The sequence below is a fragment of the Lissotriton vulgaris genome, chromosome 1_1 (assembly GCF_964263255.1).
Source record: "Lissotriton vulgaris chromosome 1_1, aLisVul1.2, whole genome shotgun sequence".
Taxonomy (NCBI): domain Eukaryota; kingdom Metazoa; phylum Chordata; class Amphibia; order Caudata; family Salamandridae; genus Lissotriton; species Lissotriton vulgaris.
The window spans coordinates 2,050,507,353-2,050,525,719 of NC_141685.1; the positions used below are offsets into that span (position 1 = coordinate 2,050,507,353).

Sequence of the window (18,367 nt, forward strand, 5' to 3'; positions counted from 1 at the left end):
ATGGCTTGTTACCCTAGGTGCCACTTATCATTTCATCAAAGCAGCCTGACCACTATACGGTTGAATTTTGACTTGCAGACAAGGAAGTCGTGTGACCTTTTTTCTGTACATTTTAGGATAAATTTAACAACAGCATGTTGTTGGATTTATCAGTACCATTCTCCTGTGTCTTTCAATGATATGTTCTGAAATTCCTAACAGGATTTATTAATTAATAACGCCTTGCCATGTTGGTGGAAATCTGCAGTGGGGAAAATGAACTGGGCAAATTCTCCAACACCAGGGCTTATGAAACAGCAGGGGTGTGGAATTTAATAAAAGATCTACCTGTCCATGGGACAGGTAGCTTCATAAATCTACTTGTCCTGTACAAAATCCACTTGTTCCTTTGGTGCCATCATGTAGTGCACCGTCAAATAATGGCAGCACTCACAGAAGAACTCGGATAAAAGCCTCTCTGGTTATGTCAGGCTCATAGTATAGAAGGATTTGAATTCTAGTGATTTCCTTTTTTTGCCTCTTTTCCGCAGATCTACCCATTCATCCTTTAATTTACCCACTGACATCTAGCATTTCACCTTTACATTGGCTTCCATTCATTCTTTAATCAGCCTTTCACCATTCTGTTTGTCAATCCATCCATCCGCCCATCCATATCCAAATCTATCCATCCTTCCCCAAGCATATCCATCCACCCATCTCAGCCATGTGTCCATCCTTTTGCTCACCCATTCTTCTGCTCATCCATCAATTTACCCTTTCACTCTTCCATCCTGCCGCTCATCCATCAATTTACCCTTTCACTCATCCATCCTTTCGCTTACTGATCCATCCACCCTTCAACCCATCTATCTTTTCCCCCTTTTCTTCAACACATCCATCGTCCCTCCACCATCCCTGTCAATCATCCATCCTTTCACTCATTCATCCATCTAGCAAGCCACACTTACACTCAAACATGCACTCATCTATCCATGCTTTTACCCACACATCATCTTTTCACTCACTCACTCTCTCACCCTTACACGTTAATTATGGGCCTTTGTCTGCTGAGTTGCAGACAGAAGATGCTCAACAAGAGATCCACCCCTGTTGGAGCTGCTAAAACGAGTGGTTCACAACATCCTTTGGGCCAAACCTATCCTTCCAGCTCCAAATCTATCATTCAAACTCATCTATTCCTCCTTCCTTCCACTCATCCATCCATCCATTCATCCATCCTTTCGCTCATCCATCCACTTTCACCCCATCCACCCTTTCACTCATATCCATCAACTCTTTCACTCATCCCTCCATTAATCCATCCCTTTGCTCTTCCTTCTTTCACCCATCCATCCACCCTTTCACTCATATCCATCCACCCATATCCATCCACCCTTTCACTCATCCCTCCATCCACTGTTTCACTCAACTATTCACCCATTTATCCATCCTTCCATATACCCATCTATCCATTCTTCCACCCATCTATCCATTCTTCCACCCATCTATCCATTCTTCCACCCATCTATCCATTCTTCCACCCATCTATCCATTCTTCCACCCATCTATCCATTCTTCCACCCAGCCATCCATCCTTCCACCCAGCCATCCATCCTTCCACCCAGCCATCCTTCCACCCAGCAGTGCTTAACTTGTAAAAATAGAAGTGCCAGGGCCCTCTTCGGGAGACCACTTCCGCGTGCACCACCCATTGCTGCTGTCAGCGCTGCCAATGACAGCACCAACACAACTACTAACCATCACACCCTACAAGTGTGACAATTCTGACTATTCCAGAGCCGCAAAGCTATAAGAATGGCTTTGGCGGCAGGCATTAGTCATTTTTAAAGTGCACTGAATTAATAAACAACTGTTATGCTCGTCTCAAAATGAGACAAAGAGCACCACCATGCAGCAAACTGTCATATGTGCCAGTGTTGACAATTAAGTGCCGGTGCCAAGCACTGGAAACCACCAGCTCAAATTAAGCACTGCCACCCAGTCATCCATCCACCTACCCATCCGCCGACTCCATCAGCCATTCTAGCACTTTCACTCATCCATCAATCCACCCTTTTATTCAACCATCCATCCTTTCAATCATCCATCCACTTTCACCCCATCCTTACATCCATCCTTTCACTCATCCATCCATCAATTCATTCACCCTTGCACTCATCCATCCTTTCACTTATCCATTCTTACATCCATCCTTTCACTCATCCATCCATCAATTCATTCACCCTTGCACTCATGCATCCATTCTTTCACTTATCCATCCTTACATCCATCCTTTCACTCATTCATCCATGTATATATCCATCCACCCTTTCATGTCAATTATAAACCTTTGTCTGGACCTGCAGAAAGAAGAGGCCCATTAGGACGTTTACAGCTGCTGTAGCTGCTACAGCTGCTTGGTCAGATGCCCCTGGTGCACGCACCAAGTGAGAGGAGAGGCGCAGTGCAAGGAGAGAAATGAGGGTGCGCCTTAGGATTGCATGAATTCCCCATGGGGGAACTAATTAACTATAACGTAAGCCCTGGAAGAGGTAAGATATGAGAGGCAAGGGGAGTGAGTCAGGGCAGTCAGAGGGGGGCAGTAAAGGGGGGGGGGAGTTCGGGGGGGGGGGGGAGGTTAGCAAGTATAGGCACCGGGTGAAACATAAGGTGTAGAGGCAAAGCAAAGCGCAAAGGAGGGTTGTGCAGGGGCTGCATGAGAAGGGAAAGCATGGGCTTTACTGTAGGCCCCCTGGAGGTGAGGGTGAGGAGGGATCTTGGGGCCTAATTGAGGCTCAAGGGTGAAGCACAGAATAAAAGGCAGGGGGTCCCAAGGATGAAGTCAGAGCAGGAGCTGAGAGGCCCTTAAGGCAGCCTCTTACATTCCAGTGATAGGATTGTTCTGGAGCTGTGTCTTGTGTTCGAAGAAAATGAAAGGACCAGAGGAGGGCCTGGAAGCCACACAAGAGCCTCTGGGAGAAAGCAAAAAGACTCTTACCTGACAGTGCTGTGGATGTTTTATATAGAGCTGCAACTTTGAGCTCAGCTCCATCATATTGTTGTTCTGCTCTGGGGAAATTAAAGTGTAGGCCCCATCTTTTGCATTGACCCTTTCACTGCCAATAAACTGCTCAGAGCTTCTTATTAACTGACTGTGACCAAAAGGGTTGAAGAGCTGTGTGTCGGATTACAGCAAGACTGTCTACTTGTCCTTTGGACAAGTTAGAAATTAAAACCTCCTGCCCTTGTAAGAAATCTAGATGTCTCGGGTGTCGGGAGATAGGAATTCCCCACCCCTGAAAACATCAAAACATCTTTTAAAAGGACCCTGCCTATCTACAGGACCCACCCACAGAACAACTAGGGGAGACTTTAGGGGTTCTGAATATGTAAAAATATTGTAGATCCTCACTCCACTGTGCTCCTAGCACAAATGTCGATTTTACACTTTACTACAATGGGGGAATTGAAATATGCAGGTTCACTATCCCGAGGGCATATACAACCTATTTTATAAGGGTCCTACTTATAAATGCCTGACCCCCTACCCCTGGCACACCTAGGAGAAACACTGGGGATGCCTAATAGGCCAAAACATTGTAGTTTAATAATTTCTGAGTGCCTCAAACACCAAAGTCGAGTTTGGGCTCAATTTACATTTTAAAAGTAGTCCTGCAACACAGGGCTGCTTTTAAACTAACCTCAGGCTTCAGCAGTGCACACGCGCAAGTGCAGTAAGGGGGGCCGGCATCTAAACTGCCATGCCCTATTATATACTAGGGACATATAGGTATTTTTAATTCCCCTGCTGTACTAGGGCCTTTTAGGAGAGGCCTTGCCAATCATAGGGGTACCCTCTCCCATAGTGTACCCTAGTGTAGGTATGTGGTTTCACTGAAGTCTAAGTGTGTTTTCAGCATAGCACTGGCCCTGGTTAGGCAGAGCCCAGAGACAGTCCGAGTCAGTTTCCACCAGTTATCATCCGTGGTTTAGATTAATTCAGGCATTGCATTCCTTCCATCATTTTCTTGTTTCAGTAGATGTCTGAAATGCAGCAGCAATACCCAAACTTAGGTCTTGTTTTCACTCTGTCATAGGAATCAAGCTATAGCTTACAGACAATGTCGAAGTAGAACAAAACTGGCCAGGATTGGCTTGTGTTACCATCTGGCGGGCTCCAGTTCTGGCAGCTTGGGCTGACCCAGGTTTATTTGCATATGGCTGGTTACCGTCGGTAGTGGCATTGTGAGGAAAATAATAATGGACTAGAATGCTTGCTTAGTGATCATCAGTGTTTGACACGAATTCAAGCATTCCTTATATCACTTTGCTGTTTTTTAAAGACATTGTGTTTCCCAGATGTAGTTTTTTTCTTTTTTATTTATACCTCATAAAAATGAAGTGTTCATATTACACCTAATGGTAGATGTTTTTCGCCCGCCTTAGTCGAGTGATTTTATGTGGTTCTCATACAGCTCCCTATTTGGCCAAGGTACTTTGCTAGCGTCAGATAAACCCTTCTTCTCAGATCATACATTTATTCTATCTTGGCCTCCTAGCAGAATCTGATTATTTGATATATGGTCCTTGGGAAAGTAAGCACTTTGCTTCCTTCTCTCCCAACAGTAATAGAAAATGTTTGACCTTTAACCTTAGCAGTGCTTCATGAATCAGTATTGGGAGAAATAATTCTGTTTATGTAATTTGACTCAAGAGAAAATACCCTACCCTGCTCAGTCAGTGGTGTCCTTTTCCTATTTTCCCGGTTGGAACATTTTGACATTTTTACTTTGTAACCTTGGTGTATAGGAATACTCTACGTGAGTCCTATTTGTTACAGAATTGATTTTTCACAAATGTTTTGGCGTTCTTTATCATATCTTTTTCCAGCCTGACAAACTTATCCCATCTGGGATTGAAGCCTTTTTCCAAAACGTTATCTCAAGCCCTTTCAACCGGTACCTTGCAGTGAGAATAATATTTTACCGAACATGGACCACTGATGGGAAGTATGTCCTAGAACTTGATGCCAAGCGACTTAATGTGGTTTTCCACAAGGATAAGTTGGTGAATGTAGGCCATCCTTCTTTTCCCCCAAAACTCTCATCAGACTTTCTTTCAAACTAAGAAATGTGTTTCCCTGCCTTCTTTTACAGTTTCGCTTCTGCGGCAAAACAGTTCTATATAACCTGGATTGCATGAGTTATTAGTAAGCAGGAGGTGCACTGTTACCCCTTTTGTACGTGTTGTGTCTCATCAATGTTGGAATGAGTTGCAGTAATAATATTAGCACAAACTTCAGGGCATTAATTGATATGTAGGTCTTACCAGGCTCAAGTTGGCGGTAGCATCCAAAGTTATTACTGTGGTGTAATGGGTTTTTCCGGAATACAGCCATGCTGAATATTAAACTAGATCTGTAGAAGAGTAGCAGTGTGCTGTAATCTGATTAACAAATATTTCTGAGGATACTCTTGCTCTTTAAATAAGGGCCATAGAGTACTAGTGTTACTGGGTATGTAATGCAGCGGTCCCTTTTAATATTGAGACGTTCTTGTTGGTAATCCTTGTTCTATTTGAAATTCAGGTTAATTTCTATTCATATTGTCCTTGTGTTCCAGGTCGAGATGACAAGAAAGCAGACTGTATTTTATACTATGGTTTTGGAGACATCTATCGAGTTAGCTCAATGGTAGTGATGGAGAATGTTGGACAGAAGAAGCTGTATGAGATGGTGTCGTACTGTCTGAATTGGAGCAGGTGAGTTGTTCTAGCTTTTCTGTGAACTCACTTATACAACCCTAATAATAAATTATGTTTGACCTTAAATAATATAAGGTCCGTATTTTGTAAATGATAAAAACGTTTCTTTTTATATTGTTAAGTTCTACAACAGTGCCTGATTAGGTCATTTGAAAACGAAACGCCTACATTGTTAAGCTTTGATTATTTATCTTGAATTCTTGTGTTTTTTTACCTGCGTTGTCCCATTGTGTGCCAATCTCTTTCATGACTGATGGTAGTATGAATTTCTTTTGAGAAGATTCTGTACACTGTTCGCTATTGCTTTGTAGTACTCACTCTATCTAAAATAGTTCAGTACCTTATTTTCCTTTCTGTGGTGTCTTCTTGCATACCCACTGATCTGACCAAAACACATGCATATCTCTTTTTCACAGAGCAGTAGTGTGAGGAATAGATAGATATTCGGAGTATTTGCATGGTTCCTCCAATACACCTGAACACATGCAAAAGCGTTTTTGGCTAGTCCAGCTTATCATATAACTAAAGGACCTGTGTTGAGGTGAGAGGGCAGTCTCCATACAGGAGTTTAGAGTTGTTTAGTTAGGAGGTATGTTCTTAGTCTTGATAGGCCCTTCAGTTATTCTCCCTCTAATTGTAACTTTTTTCTTAGCTCCTGCTCCACACCAACATTTCATTACATCTTTCTCTCTCAGCAATCCAGACACTAGCTCAGACAAACAGGGAATGAGGACACAGGCTGCCAAATCCTGATTTATTAGAGAGGGTAATGCAGAATCATCAAAGAAACCTTCAGGAATTCAGTCACATAATTCTGTATCTGTCCAAAAATACATAGGTGCCTGCAATCCCTCTATAAAATCCCGTCTCCGATTTCCTTTATACAGACGGACTTGTAATATTCTTAGTTGCTTGTAATAAAGAAATGACGTAGTTGCTCAACTGTAGTATCTTATTACAGATGACTTCTGATGTCACACTGGCTGTTGCCAGAGCCAGCAGTCAAGGCAAAAGGCAAAACAGGGAGCTTAATTAAAGATGCAGTTTATAAAAAATGACATCTGCCTTTTCCTCCTTCTGCTCGGTTTTTCTAGTTGACCAGTGATCAGCAAAAAATATATATTTTTGGCAACATGTTTATTTTTTGCACTCTTTTAGTAGTCATAGGAAAGACTCTCTCTGCATGTTTCTACACAGTTTGAGCCACGTAATATTTTGAGATCTGACTTGTAACAAACTGATTCTAATATCTTTGTGCAACAAATATCGCACTGCTTTTTGGTGGGTTTATTTTACACTAAAGGTTCTGCTTTTATTCTTCAGGTTTTCAAACGTTCGATTTCTTTCACATTAAAGAGCCACGCACCAAGGATTTCAGCTGTTTCTTGGAATATTGATGGAGTGCGTTATAAGGAATAAGTAACTCCAGATGTACACTAAAAGGATATTGCAAGTCACCTTTGATGTTCCGTGAGCATATAAAGAAACTTCGCCTTGGCCTTGTTCCTCTATGCTGTCATGGATCTCCTAAGTAACATGCAATATCCTCATAATGTATGACCTGGGGTACTTTATTTGATATTTATTCCTCTGGGAGAGAAACCACCAGTTCCATTATCCGCCCTCCAGTATACAAAACTAAGTGTGCCTGAAATGGTGGCAGTTCAGTTGCCTTATTGAGTGACATGTCTGCCACATGTCCAGCGGAGTTAGCACTATGTAAGAAGGTTATGCGAATAGTGGTGTCAAAGTTCCTTATAAATGTCAAATTACGCCCCATACCTGGTGTCAAACATTGTCTATCATATTAGAGAGCAAAACCAAAGGGGATGATGGACGGAGCGTTGGAGCAAATTAAACACTCACCCTCAGTCCAACTGATCTGGATTCAATCCATCATCATTCTTAAGCTCACTCCACCAACCCAGTTCAGACAAGGCCATATGCAAATCAATCTGACCCTGTGCCTCATGGGAACAGTCCAACCCGAACTGCCAAGCCATGTCTTCCCTGGACCGGAAACAAGCATCCTGGGGCTGGTTTCTGGCTAATCAGCCGTCATCAGCCAGGCTAGCTTAAATCCAGTGGCAAAGTGAGCAAGGGACCCACGTCTGGGCATACCCTGCCAGCTTAGGGCAAACAAAGCGATACCAAAGGGGATGATGGACGGAGCGTTGGAACAAAGCAAACAATCACCCCCAGTCAACTAATCTGGGTTTAATCCATCATCATTCTTTAGCTCACTCCACCACCCCAGTTCAGACATGGCCATAAGCAAATCAGTGTGACCCTTTGCCTCATGGGAACAGTCCAACCCGTTCCCATGAGGCACATGGTCAAGACTGATTTGCATATGGCTGGGTTCAAACTGGAATGGCATGGTGAGCAAAAAAACTATGGATTTAGGACCAGATCTCCGTACTGGGGTGAATGTATGACATTGTTCTGTAGTAGGGAATCTTTGTGTATAGTCATAAACTAGTGAATAGTCCCGCCCATGTGCGTGGACCCCGGAGCAATCAAAATAATCTCTTAAGATGTCTTCTTTGCAGTCCTGCATATACACTTAAGAGAAAATCAAGACAAATAATGCAGCCTAACACTTCCAAGGCTACAAAGGCCACCACTTCATCTAAACAGTGAAAAGGATAGCCAACAATGTCAGATTTTACACATTTTACCAAGTTTCCTTCAAAGAGAAAACTCCCCTTCACCAAAATCCTTGAAATGATAGAGATGAAGAGTTGGACAGGCAAGCCCACATAGGCTGCCATTATGTGTCTGGAAAAAGGATACTGTGCCTTTAAGGAACTCTCCAGAGACCCTCTATATCCCAGGATGCACAGCCAAAGTCCTTTTACTTTCAGTTTTTTTCCCGGCTCCTGCTAGCAGAACCCTGGAGCATTGAGCTCTCTCTTTTTGAGTATTTCTTCAATTTTTGGGACGTTTCAAGTGTTTTGAGTGTTTCACTCGTGGTCTGGGGTCTTTCTCTTTCTTTTGCTGTGTTTTTTAGCCAGTTTTGCCCACTCTTTCTGTCGAATATGCCAGCTTTATTCGACAAGTGCCCTGAGTGTGCCAGGAAGAAGGCTACATCTGACCCCCACAGAGTATGTATACTCTGTCTTCCTTCCTCCCATGTCCCTGAAGCCTGTGAGATTTGTCAATCCTTCTCCAGGAGGACCCTACGTGAAGATTCGTCTCCAAGGCCTGGAGCAGAGGAGACATCAAGAACCAGGTGGGTCTGGGCATGGAGGGACTCAGTCATCGTCCTCTGCCAGTGCTTCGGCCTCTGGGGGACTCCCCAGTCAAAAAAAAAGGCCCAGAAAAGGCACCGGTCCCGGTCGACGTCGATGGCTTCAACGTCGAGAGGCATGACCACTATCTGTTCCCCGTCGACCCAGGGCTCTGGGTCGAAGCGTCGTCGACGTTTGACATCGAGGTGAAGGACTTCGAGACCTCGGACGAGGTCGACGTCGAGGACTTCACCGGCGTCAACATATCATCGACGTCGAGATGAGTCCACGAGGCACCGGCGCTCGCCGTCCAGGCGACACCACCGTTTGCTGTTGAGATCGACTCGACGTTTGACGTCAAGGAAAGACTAGTCGACATCGAAGAGAAGAGAGTCGACGTCGAGGAGTTCGACGTCTAGACGATAGACGTCGAGAAGCAGAAAGGCGAGATAGACGGTGAGGAAGGAAAAGTCTACGTCGAGGAGGCATTCAAGGGCCAGGAAGGTGTCCTCTGCCTCAGTAGTCAGCCTGTCTTCTGCATCGACGAGTCCCCGGTCGCGGCGACGCCGGCGCTCGGCTGAAAAGAGGTCTGCCTCCAGGGTATCCTCTTCAAGACCTGTGCAGAAGAAGAGAAGAGTGGTTAGGTGTTCGGAATCCGAATATTCTTGGACTTATTCGCCTTCTAGGCCCAGGACGCCTACGCCTCCGCCATTGCTTCCGAGGAAGCCTCCTCCGCTACCTCCTCCTCCGACTTATCCACCTCCGCCTCTTCCTCCGCTTCCACAACTGCCTCCTCCATCTCTGCCTCACCTTCTGTCACCGCCTACGAGGCCTCCACAGCCTAGGACTCCGGTTCTGCCTCCGCAGCTCCTGCCTCCTGTATGACTAGTGGGTCGCCCGAGGCCTAAGAGGTCTAGATCACGGTCCAGAAGGAGACATCGATCGCGGAGTGACCGTCAGTCTACGACATGGTCCCGTCATCGTCACCGGAGGGATAGGTCAAGGTCCCGTCATACGGACTATTTCAGTGGCCGGGGATACTTTCCCAACTTATCGGATTCCCCCCATACGAGGGTGTCACCGGTGGATGACATTGTTACATTTCAGGAGGTGCTATTGAGAGGGGCAGCGAAGTTGGGAATCACTTTAACGGTACCCACACCTTCTACATCGGTGATATTTGAAACCTTACACAAGCGGCATTTGTCTCACCCCTTGTTGCCAGGACTGGAGGAACCGGCTTTGGAGCTTTTTCTGACTCCGGTCTCGGTGAAGTCAGCTCCGTCCCGGCTGCAAAAGAAGTACAGGCCCCCGGATTCCGATCCGGTGTTCCTGAGATCAGATCCGGTGCCGGATTCTGTTATCGTAACTGCAGCCAAGAAGCAACATGCTACTGCCCTGTCTCCTACGGTGCCGCCGGATGAGGAAAGTCATCAGATGGACTCAGCTGGACGGAAAGTCTGCGGGACGGCAGCAACCTCCATGAAAGCGGCGAGTGCCTCGGTGCTCTTGGGTCACTATGACTGCTGCTTGCGGGAGTCCCTGCAGCAATTCCTGGAGCTACTCCCGAAAGATAGGAGGGAAGACTTCCAGGAGATTTTGAATAAGGGCATGATGGTCTCCAATCAGGTCATCAGCTGTGCAGCAGACGCCTCTCCCCTGGCAGCTCATGGTTACTGCCATGGCATCAATTTACGACGACATGCCTGGTTGCGCCTTGCATCTCTCAAACCGGAGGCGCAACAGAAAGTCGCTAATTTACCATTCTCTGGATCGACTCTCTTTGGGTCACTTACGGACTAGGAGATGTCCCGCATGAAGGCAGAGGTAGAGACACTTAAAGCCGTTGGTTTGGAGAAACCAAAAGAGCAGAAGAAGTCCTTCCGCCCGTTACAGAGGCTGTATGGTTCTCAAAGACGAGGGCAGGGTCGTCAAGCTGGTCAACAGCAACAACAGCAGTACCAGGGGCAACCATTCCAGAAGCGTCAGAGGGGCAGAGGCGGACAGCAGTCCTCCTCGGCGAACAAGGGCCCGGCTGGGTCTAAGCCCTGAGGTGCTACTTCCCCCTCTTCCGTTACCCGCTCCGGTGGGGGGAAGCACACAGAATTACTTGGCAGAGTGGAGAAAAATTACTCCGGACAAGTGGGTGCTGAATATTGTATGCAATGGATACAGTCTTCGTTTTGTCCTCTCTCCTCCAGCGATTCCACCGGTTTGCTCGCAGTTCCAGCTGCTTGAGCTCCAAGCGGAGGCCGATACCCTGTTAAGAAAAAGGGCGATAGAAGATGTTCCTTTGTCTCAAAGGGGAAAGGGTCTTTACTCCCGTTTTTTTTCTGGTGTGCAAGAAGGACAAGAACGAGTTCAGGCCCATTCTGGATTTGCGACAAGCAAACAAATGGATTCACAGGGAGAAGTTTTGCATGCTGTCTCTGCACCAGATTTATCCTCAGCTGCAAAGAGAAGACTGGATTTGCGCAATAGATCTGCAAGATGCGTACTTCCATGTGCCCATTGAATGGAAACATCGGAAGTTCCTGCGATTTCTGGTCAGCACAAATCACTGTCAGTACACCGTACTACCGTTTGGACTGAAGTCTGCGCCCAGGACTTTTTCAAAGTGCATGGCAGTGGTGGCGGCTCACCTGAGAAAGAACAAGGTGTTCGTCTACCCTTACCTGGACGACTGGTTGATCAAAGCCTCCACCTTCCAGGAAGCGCAATTACACCTCCAACAGGACGGCTGTTCTGTTGAGCCAGATGGGGTTGCACATAAACATGTCCAAGTCTGTTCCGACTCCTGTCCAGTGCCTACAGTACTTGGGAGCCTCCATCGATACTCTTTCAGCAAGCGTGTCTCCTTCGGAGGAGAGGCGCTTATTGATTAAGGCTCAGGCTTTCATGGCGGTTCCATCTACTGGGGTCGATGGCCTCTTGCATCTTCCTCACGACACACGCACGCCTCCACATGAAGCCGCTGCAGGAATGTCTGGAGGATCAGTGGGACCAGAAGCAGGGGAGCTTGGACGACAGGATCCGGCTGTCCCTTCACGCTCAACCGTCCCTGAAATGGTGGTGCTCAGCAGAGAATCTCCTCAAAGGGGTTCCATTCCACAAGGACATTTCCATTCAGACTATCAGCACGGATGCTTCTCTCCAAGGCTGGGGAGCGCATTCAGACCATCTTCAGATCCAGGGAACGTGGTCCCCGGCGGAGTCAACGTATCACATCAATTTCCTGGAACTCAGAGCTGTCCACTTGGCACTGAAGGCCTTTCATCCGTCCTTCCAGACCAATTCCTTGCTTGTGCAGACGGACAATACGACCACTATGTATTACCTCAACAAGCAGGGGGGCTCGAGATCGCGCACACTGTCACAAGAAGCGCAGGCGATCTGGCTTCGGCTGCTAGCCAGAGGACTGACGATAACGGCTACCCATCTGCCACGTGTGCAGAATGCTCAGGCGGACGCACTCAGCAGGCTAGTGCTAGAAACTACACTGAACTGTAGTGTAGTTCCTATATTCCCAATAGGCTCTGCGCATTTGAATAACATAAACAATAGTTTAGACGCAGGACTGAGGCCGACTAGGTCTCTATTGAATGTGTTAGACTTAATTATGAATGCCAGCTAGCTCAGAGGTCACTAGAAACTTTCTCGAGTGAACAGGAATGAGTTAACTTTCCTGAATAGACAAGAATGGATTAGCTTCTGACAACCGCATAAACATGACAACTTTGCTCCCTCCAGAATAAGGAGTATATCTCCAGAGTCGTGTGAAAACAATAGATAGCTTTTTCAATAAAAGTTATTTATTGAGCAGTCTTCTTTCTCATGCAAGAGAAGTGAATTGCCACAATTGCAATACTTGTCATAAAGTAAAGTGCGTACAGTAAAAGGAGTATTATGAAATAATACTGTAAAAGCATTTATATGGTTTCTGAGCCATATGATACTTAAAACGGATAAAATATATACAATACATATAATGAAAAAAAAGTTTGACTAAACGTACTCAACTGGTGCTTCAAAAATACGCCTACCCCGGTGTACCTAACCTAAGCCTAGTACGTGGGAAGGAGCTCCGTACCTTGATTTTAGAATGAAGGAGGTCTTGTATCTCTTTCTCAGGACTCGATCTCCCAGCAACCCGCAAGGGTGACTGGAAATACTGGAGCTGGATTTCTCTGCAGGAGAAAAGACAGCGTCTCTCTCAGTGCGCCAAATGGGAGGGTTGGCTTCCTTCGGCACTCGCATCAGCTGGGCTTTGGGTAAGTAGATAGCCGCTCTGCTCCAAACCACTGTGTGTTTGCTTAAGGCAAATGCTGGTATATTTATACCTAGAAGGTGCCGAGTTTGACGTAAGGTTGGACATAAGATGTCACTACGAACTGTCACTAAGAACTGGCAGTTCTTTCAGGACTCTCAGGAGTTCTAGGACAAATCAAAACAGAAGCAGGGGGAATATCCGGGCTGCTGGAGGCTTGGTTTGTTTAAAGAACGCGTTGTACTTTCTAGGAGTTTAGGGAAGTAGCCTTGCCGTATTTGGATGCATTGGCTATGACTAAATATGGATATGATTCTTATGCCTTTATAAGGATATGATTTGTTATAACCACATAAGGGCATAAATCGGGAATATTTAATTAGGGTCCTAGATACGTTCAAAACACCCACTCCACGTATAATGTCCATCATTACTAAATACTAAGCAATATATAAACATATAAGTATTCATATGTTTTCCAGCCCACCCCAAAATACATATAATGCATTTGAAATGGTATAGATACACGAAAATGAGCATTATACTGTACGTTTCAAGCAGTGGCACCATTCAGATAATATTCGTTGTAGTGCATTATAATTTTCACTGAATGAATCACGAAAGTTACATTTATGAAAAGGCTCTTAATACAGAAGAGAAGGTTGAGACCATTTCATCACATAATTATATAAGATTGTACATGTGCTAGAGCCTGATTCAAAATATTGTCTCTAGAGTCTCTAAAAATAGAAGTTCTGTTCTCTAGGAATAGTTCTACTTAAAGCAGAGTACCATGTGCCAAAAAAAAAATATTTTGGAAATTGGAAAAAATAATTTTGCTTTCATGGGGGAAAAAAAGTAGTTCCAAATGTTTTCAGTAGTGTTGTTTATAGAAAACTGAAGGCCGAATTCAGAGTTCAGGGAACGCTGTGTGCTTGCTATTTCAAATATTCCCGTTGTTAGGAGAGAACATTACCTCAGATAGGCCGGCAAAAAATTTGTCTACAACAGTAGGTGAATGTTGGGCCAATTCCGAAAAATCGGAAATAGTGCATATATGCGATGCATTGCCATCCTCAGTGTTTAGATTAGCAATGTTCACCGAAGGCGGTACCTGTGTGGTGCCGCTTTCATCTTGTACTTCACCGCCACCTAATCGTAATGGTGAAGTCACAACGAATGCCGTCATCAGAATAGGTAGCCGCTGGGGACAACACGTTGCATGAGTCGTTACCGAACCAAGCAAAGCATCGATATCCATTGGTACTGCTGATGGTAGTGTAAGACAGACGTCCAACACGCATTCTTCTCCGCATAGCAGACATCGAAGCACAGGTAAGACGCAATCTTGCCAGATTGTTCTGAATGAAAGAAACCAGGTAGTATTCAGATCTCTTAGCCGGGCCAATCCGAGGACTTTAGTGATACGTTCTCGGTATCTTATTGCTAGGATCGTTTCTTCCATCGTAGCCTGAGTTTTTTCTGTGACTTGGCTTGCCATATCTGAGCAGGAGGAACAAAAATAACATTCCTGCTAAGAGTCCCAAAAAAAGAGGCAGGCCACCGAAAAAAGAATGCACGAAATTCGGAAAGATGCCCAGAACTGTTTCAAAGGGTGCTAACAGTCCCGAAAAAATTGTCTTAAATACATGTGCGATGCCACTGGTATCTGACATGTTTAAGATTTGGCTTAACATTTCTACGAAATGCACGGGGCAATTTGTCAATAATAGGGTATGTATCTCTGCCGCTGCTGCCAATTAATTGGTTTAAAATCAGGTTTTATTAGTTCGTAGAGAGCTTTAACCCTCTCTGTATAATTTAGAATGTATGTTCTTCCGAAATTCAGGAAACCTAGAATTGATTTTAAGTTTTTCAGTGTTTTTGGAGCTTGCAGTACTGAACACTTCTCTAAGAAGTTGTCTGCTAGGCTTTTGCCTTCACTCGATAACTCATATCCTAAAAATAGGACTGTTAAGTGGGCAATTCGTGACTTTTTAAAGTTGAATTTGTACCCTTCAGATGCGAACCCAAGTATGATGGTGTTCACTCTTTTCAAGTGTGTCTCCAGGTCATCGTCTGTAAGATAGATGTCGTCGACATAAGATAATGCCTCATCATCATACATTTGTAGTAACTCTTTTACCCTGGCTGAAAATAATCCTGGGCTATTCTTGAATCCCTGTGGGAGACGACAAAATAGTTTTTGGGTCCCCATGCTGGAGAAAGAGGTCAAATATCTGCTTTCTGGTGCTATGTTTTGACAGAAGAAACCATTTGAAATATCTAATGTCGTTTTATATTTTTTTGCGAACGATATTCATTAGTGCTGCACTGTGTGAGTTTTGTACTGCAAATGTTTTGCAACAACAGTTTAGGTGTCTGTAGTCCAAAACTAGACGATATGAATCGTCTGGCTTGGAGACAGGAAACAAAGGATTGTTCCTTTGTGAGGTGCATGTTTCAATCACCCCCTGATACTCAAGTTGATCTAAGATTTCTCTGACTTGTTCTTTAGCTTCTTGCTTAACAGGATACTGCCTCTGTGCAGTAGGTTGATTTTTTTAACTGGATTTTATGGTGAGGAGAATCCTCATCCCATCCTACATGATTTTTATATAATGCAGGGGTTTGGGCCACTGCCCATTTTCTGGCAAATGTGAATTTTTTATGAATTTGAATGTTTTTTGAGAAGGCAAGCATAATCATTTCTTCGCCATGTGGGCACTCACTGACAAACTCTGGTGGCCAGTCTTTCTCTGCTAGAAGGATATCGTAACCTTGAGATAGATTCTCCCAGAAGAGACCTTTTATTTTCCTAGTTTTATGTCCCTCTATACGTAATGTTATTTCATATAGTTTATGGGGCACGCCAACTCTGGTGTCTGCAGTTTCCACTTAAATATATTTGTTTGTGTCCACTGTCTCCAGAACATTCATCAGGATCTTGCGAGCTATGGTCACTTCTGCTGCGCTGTCTAGCATTGTCTGGGCCCACTCTCCGTTTTTCATTTGTGTCCTCAGAATTCTCGGCATGTTTTACTTTAATACTGGCTTCCTTCTTTCTGGGAAATTGTAATTTTTTATTTTGATGAGCAGGTTCCTTGTCTTTGGACTGGACGTGCTCTTCTTTATGTTCTGACCGTCCTCTTCTTTCCGATTTCTGTGAGGAAGTCTGAAAAGATCGAGCGGGACGTGTATCAATATCTTTATCTGTCAGGTTTTCTCAAATTGTCCCTATTTCTAAGGTTATATCTTTTTTTCAGAGGTCTCCCTTAGGGGAGACTTGCCTCCTCCTTCTGAAGATCTATCCCTTTGTGGAGGAGACCTTCCTCTGGACTGAAACTGTTTTTTCTCTGGGAGTGGTTTGTTTATTACCCTCCCACTTCTTCTTTTGAGAGTTGAGATTATTTTTAATGAAAGTCTTTTCAGGATTTTCAATTAGTTGGGGTTTTAGTGGTTTCCCACCCAAACTATCTCTACCTAATTCTTCATAGGATTTTTCAATTATTCTGGCAAGTTGAAAAGGTTGGTCTGCTATATCTGTTTCTTTCAATTTTTGGCGGATCGCCAAAGATGCTGTTTCTCCTTTTATGTTGGCTAGTAATATAGCCGAGACCTGCTTAAAGTCTTTCATTAATTTCATACATAGAGTTAAAGCAGGTTCTGGGCCGTATTCATTATAAGTGTCTTAGTACCTCTGGTATAACCGCCATAGACGGAACACCATGTGTTTTTGTGTAGATAGAAGCAAAGACTGTGCCCCAAGTGTGTCAGTCCTCCACATGTGGGCGATCGCCATTGGGAGACAAATAGTCAGAATTCTGTGTTTGTCGTGAGGGGTAGTAGCAGGAAATACTGCCTCTATTTGAGTAATTTTTTGAGCTAACCAGAATGGAATTTGTTCCCGTTTTGCGGGTACTCTACCAATACATGATTGTATATTCTGTGGTGTAATTTTATTTGTGTTCCCCTGTTGAGGTATGTTTTGTGGAATTCTAATTGCAGGTTGGACTGTTGGAAGTCCGTATGACATATTGGACCAATTGTCTATGTATTTTAATTAGTTGTTTTAGTTGAACTAAAAGTTCTCTGTCTGACATTGTTTCAATGTCCGGATGTGGTGTGTAGCTGGCTAGAACCGGCCATGTGGCTCCTGGTCTACCTAGTGTACCGAGCCTGGTAATGTGATTTTGATGTTTTAGGGCGCCATTAAACCAGAGCAGGTGCTCTTGGTATGTTAGTGGAATTTCAACGTCCTCGAAAGGGGCGTATTCCTCTGGAGATGCCTCTATTTTGTAGTAGTGGAACTCGCATGCCACAGCACGTGCTGCTGGAAAATGTATCCAGGAATAGAATACCTCTGTCTGCCGATATTCATGGGCCTCTACCACAAATATGACTGTACCACCTCTTGATGATACTCAGTTTTCTATAAGTTTCATAGTTATAGTTTTTCTTATATTGACCAGGATGATTATAGCATTCGGGTCGTCATTTTGGATAATTGTGTCATCCTCTAAGAGTTGAGCTGCCAAAGCATTTCTTTCTTCGTCACTTTCCGGCATTTGTGCTGACAGAAAGTTTGCAGAGCGAGTTTCAAGGAAACAAAGATTAGGTGCACAATATTTTGGAACACTGTATCCAACATTGGCTAAACCAAAAACTAATACATAGGAATCTCTTTCTACTAAATTCTGGCGGATATTAACCTTTTACCCACTCCAGACGTCTATTGGAGTTTTTACGGGAAAAAGGGGTCTGTGGGAAAAGCACGACTGATTTACTCTAGGATCTTGTGTTAGATTATCGCCTTACCAAACGTTGGGCGCCATGTAGTGTAGTTCCTATATTCCCAATAGGCTCTGCGCATTGGAATAACATAAACGATAGTTTAGACGTAGGACTGAGGTCGACTAGGTCTCTATTGAATATGTTAGACTTAATTATGAATGCCAGCTAGCTCAGAGGTCACTAGAAACTTTCTCGAGTGAACAGGAATGAGTTAACTTTCCTGAATAGACAAGAAGGGATTAGCTTCTGACAACCGCATAAACATGACAACTTTGCTCCCTCCAGAATAAGGAGTATATCTCCAGAGTCGGGTGAAAACAATAGATAG

General features: G+C 44.4%; 1 protein-coding gene across 4 annotated transcripts in view; it reads left to right on the plus strand.

The window, feature by feature from the left end:
- The window catches only part of RECQL (RecQ like helicase), a 257,768-nt gene that overhangs the window by 193,429 nt on the left and 45,972 nt on the right, over window positions 1-18,367 (plus strand). For all 4 annotated transcript variants that reach the window (XM_086920504.1, XM_086920518.1, XM_086920513.1 and 1 more), the window contains exon 11: window positions 5,604-5,742. In XM_086920504.1, coding sequence (XP_086776630.1) covers window positions 5,604-5,742 — 139 coding nt within the window. The remainder of the gene's footprint in view (window positions 1-5,603; window positions 5,743-18,367) is intronic.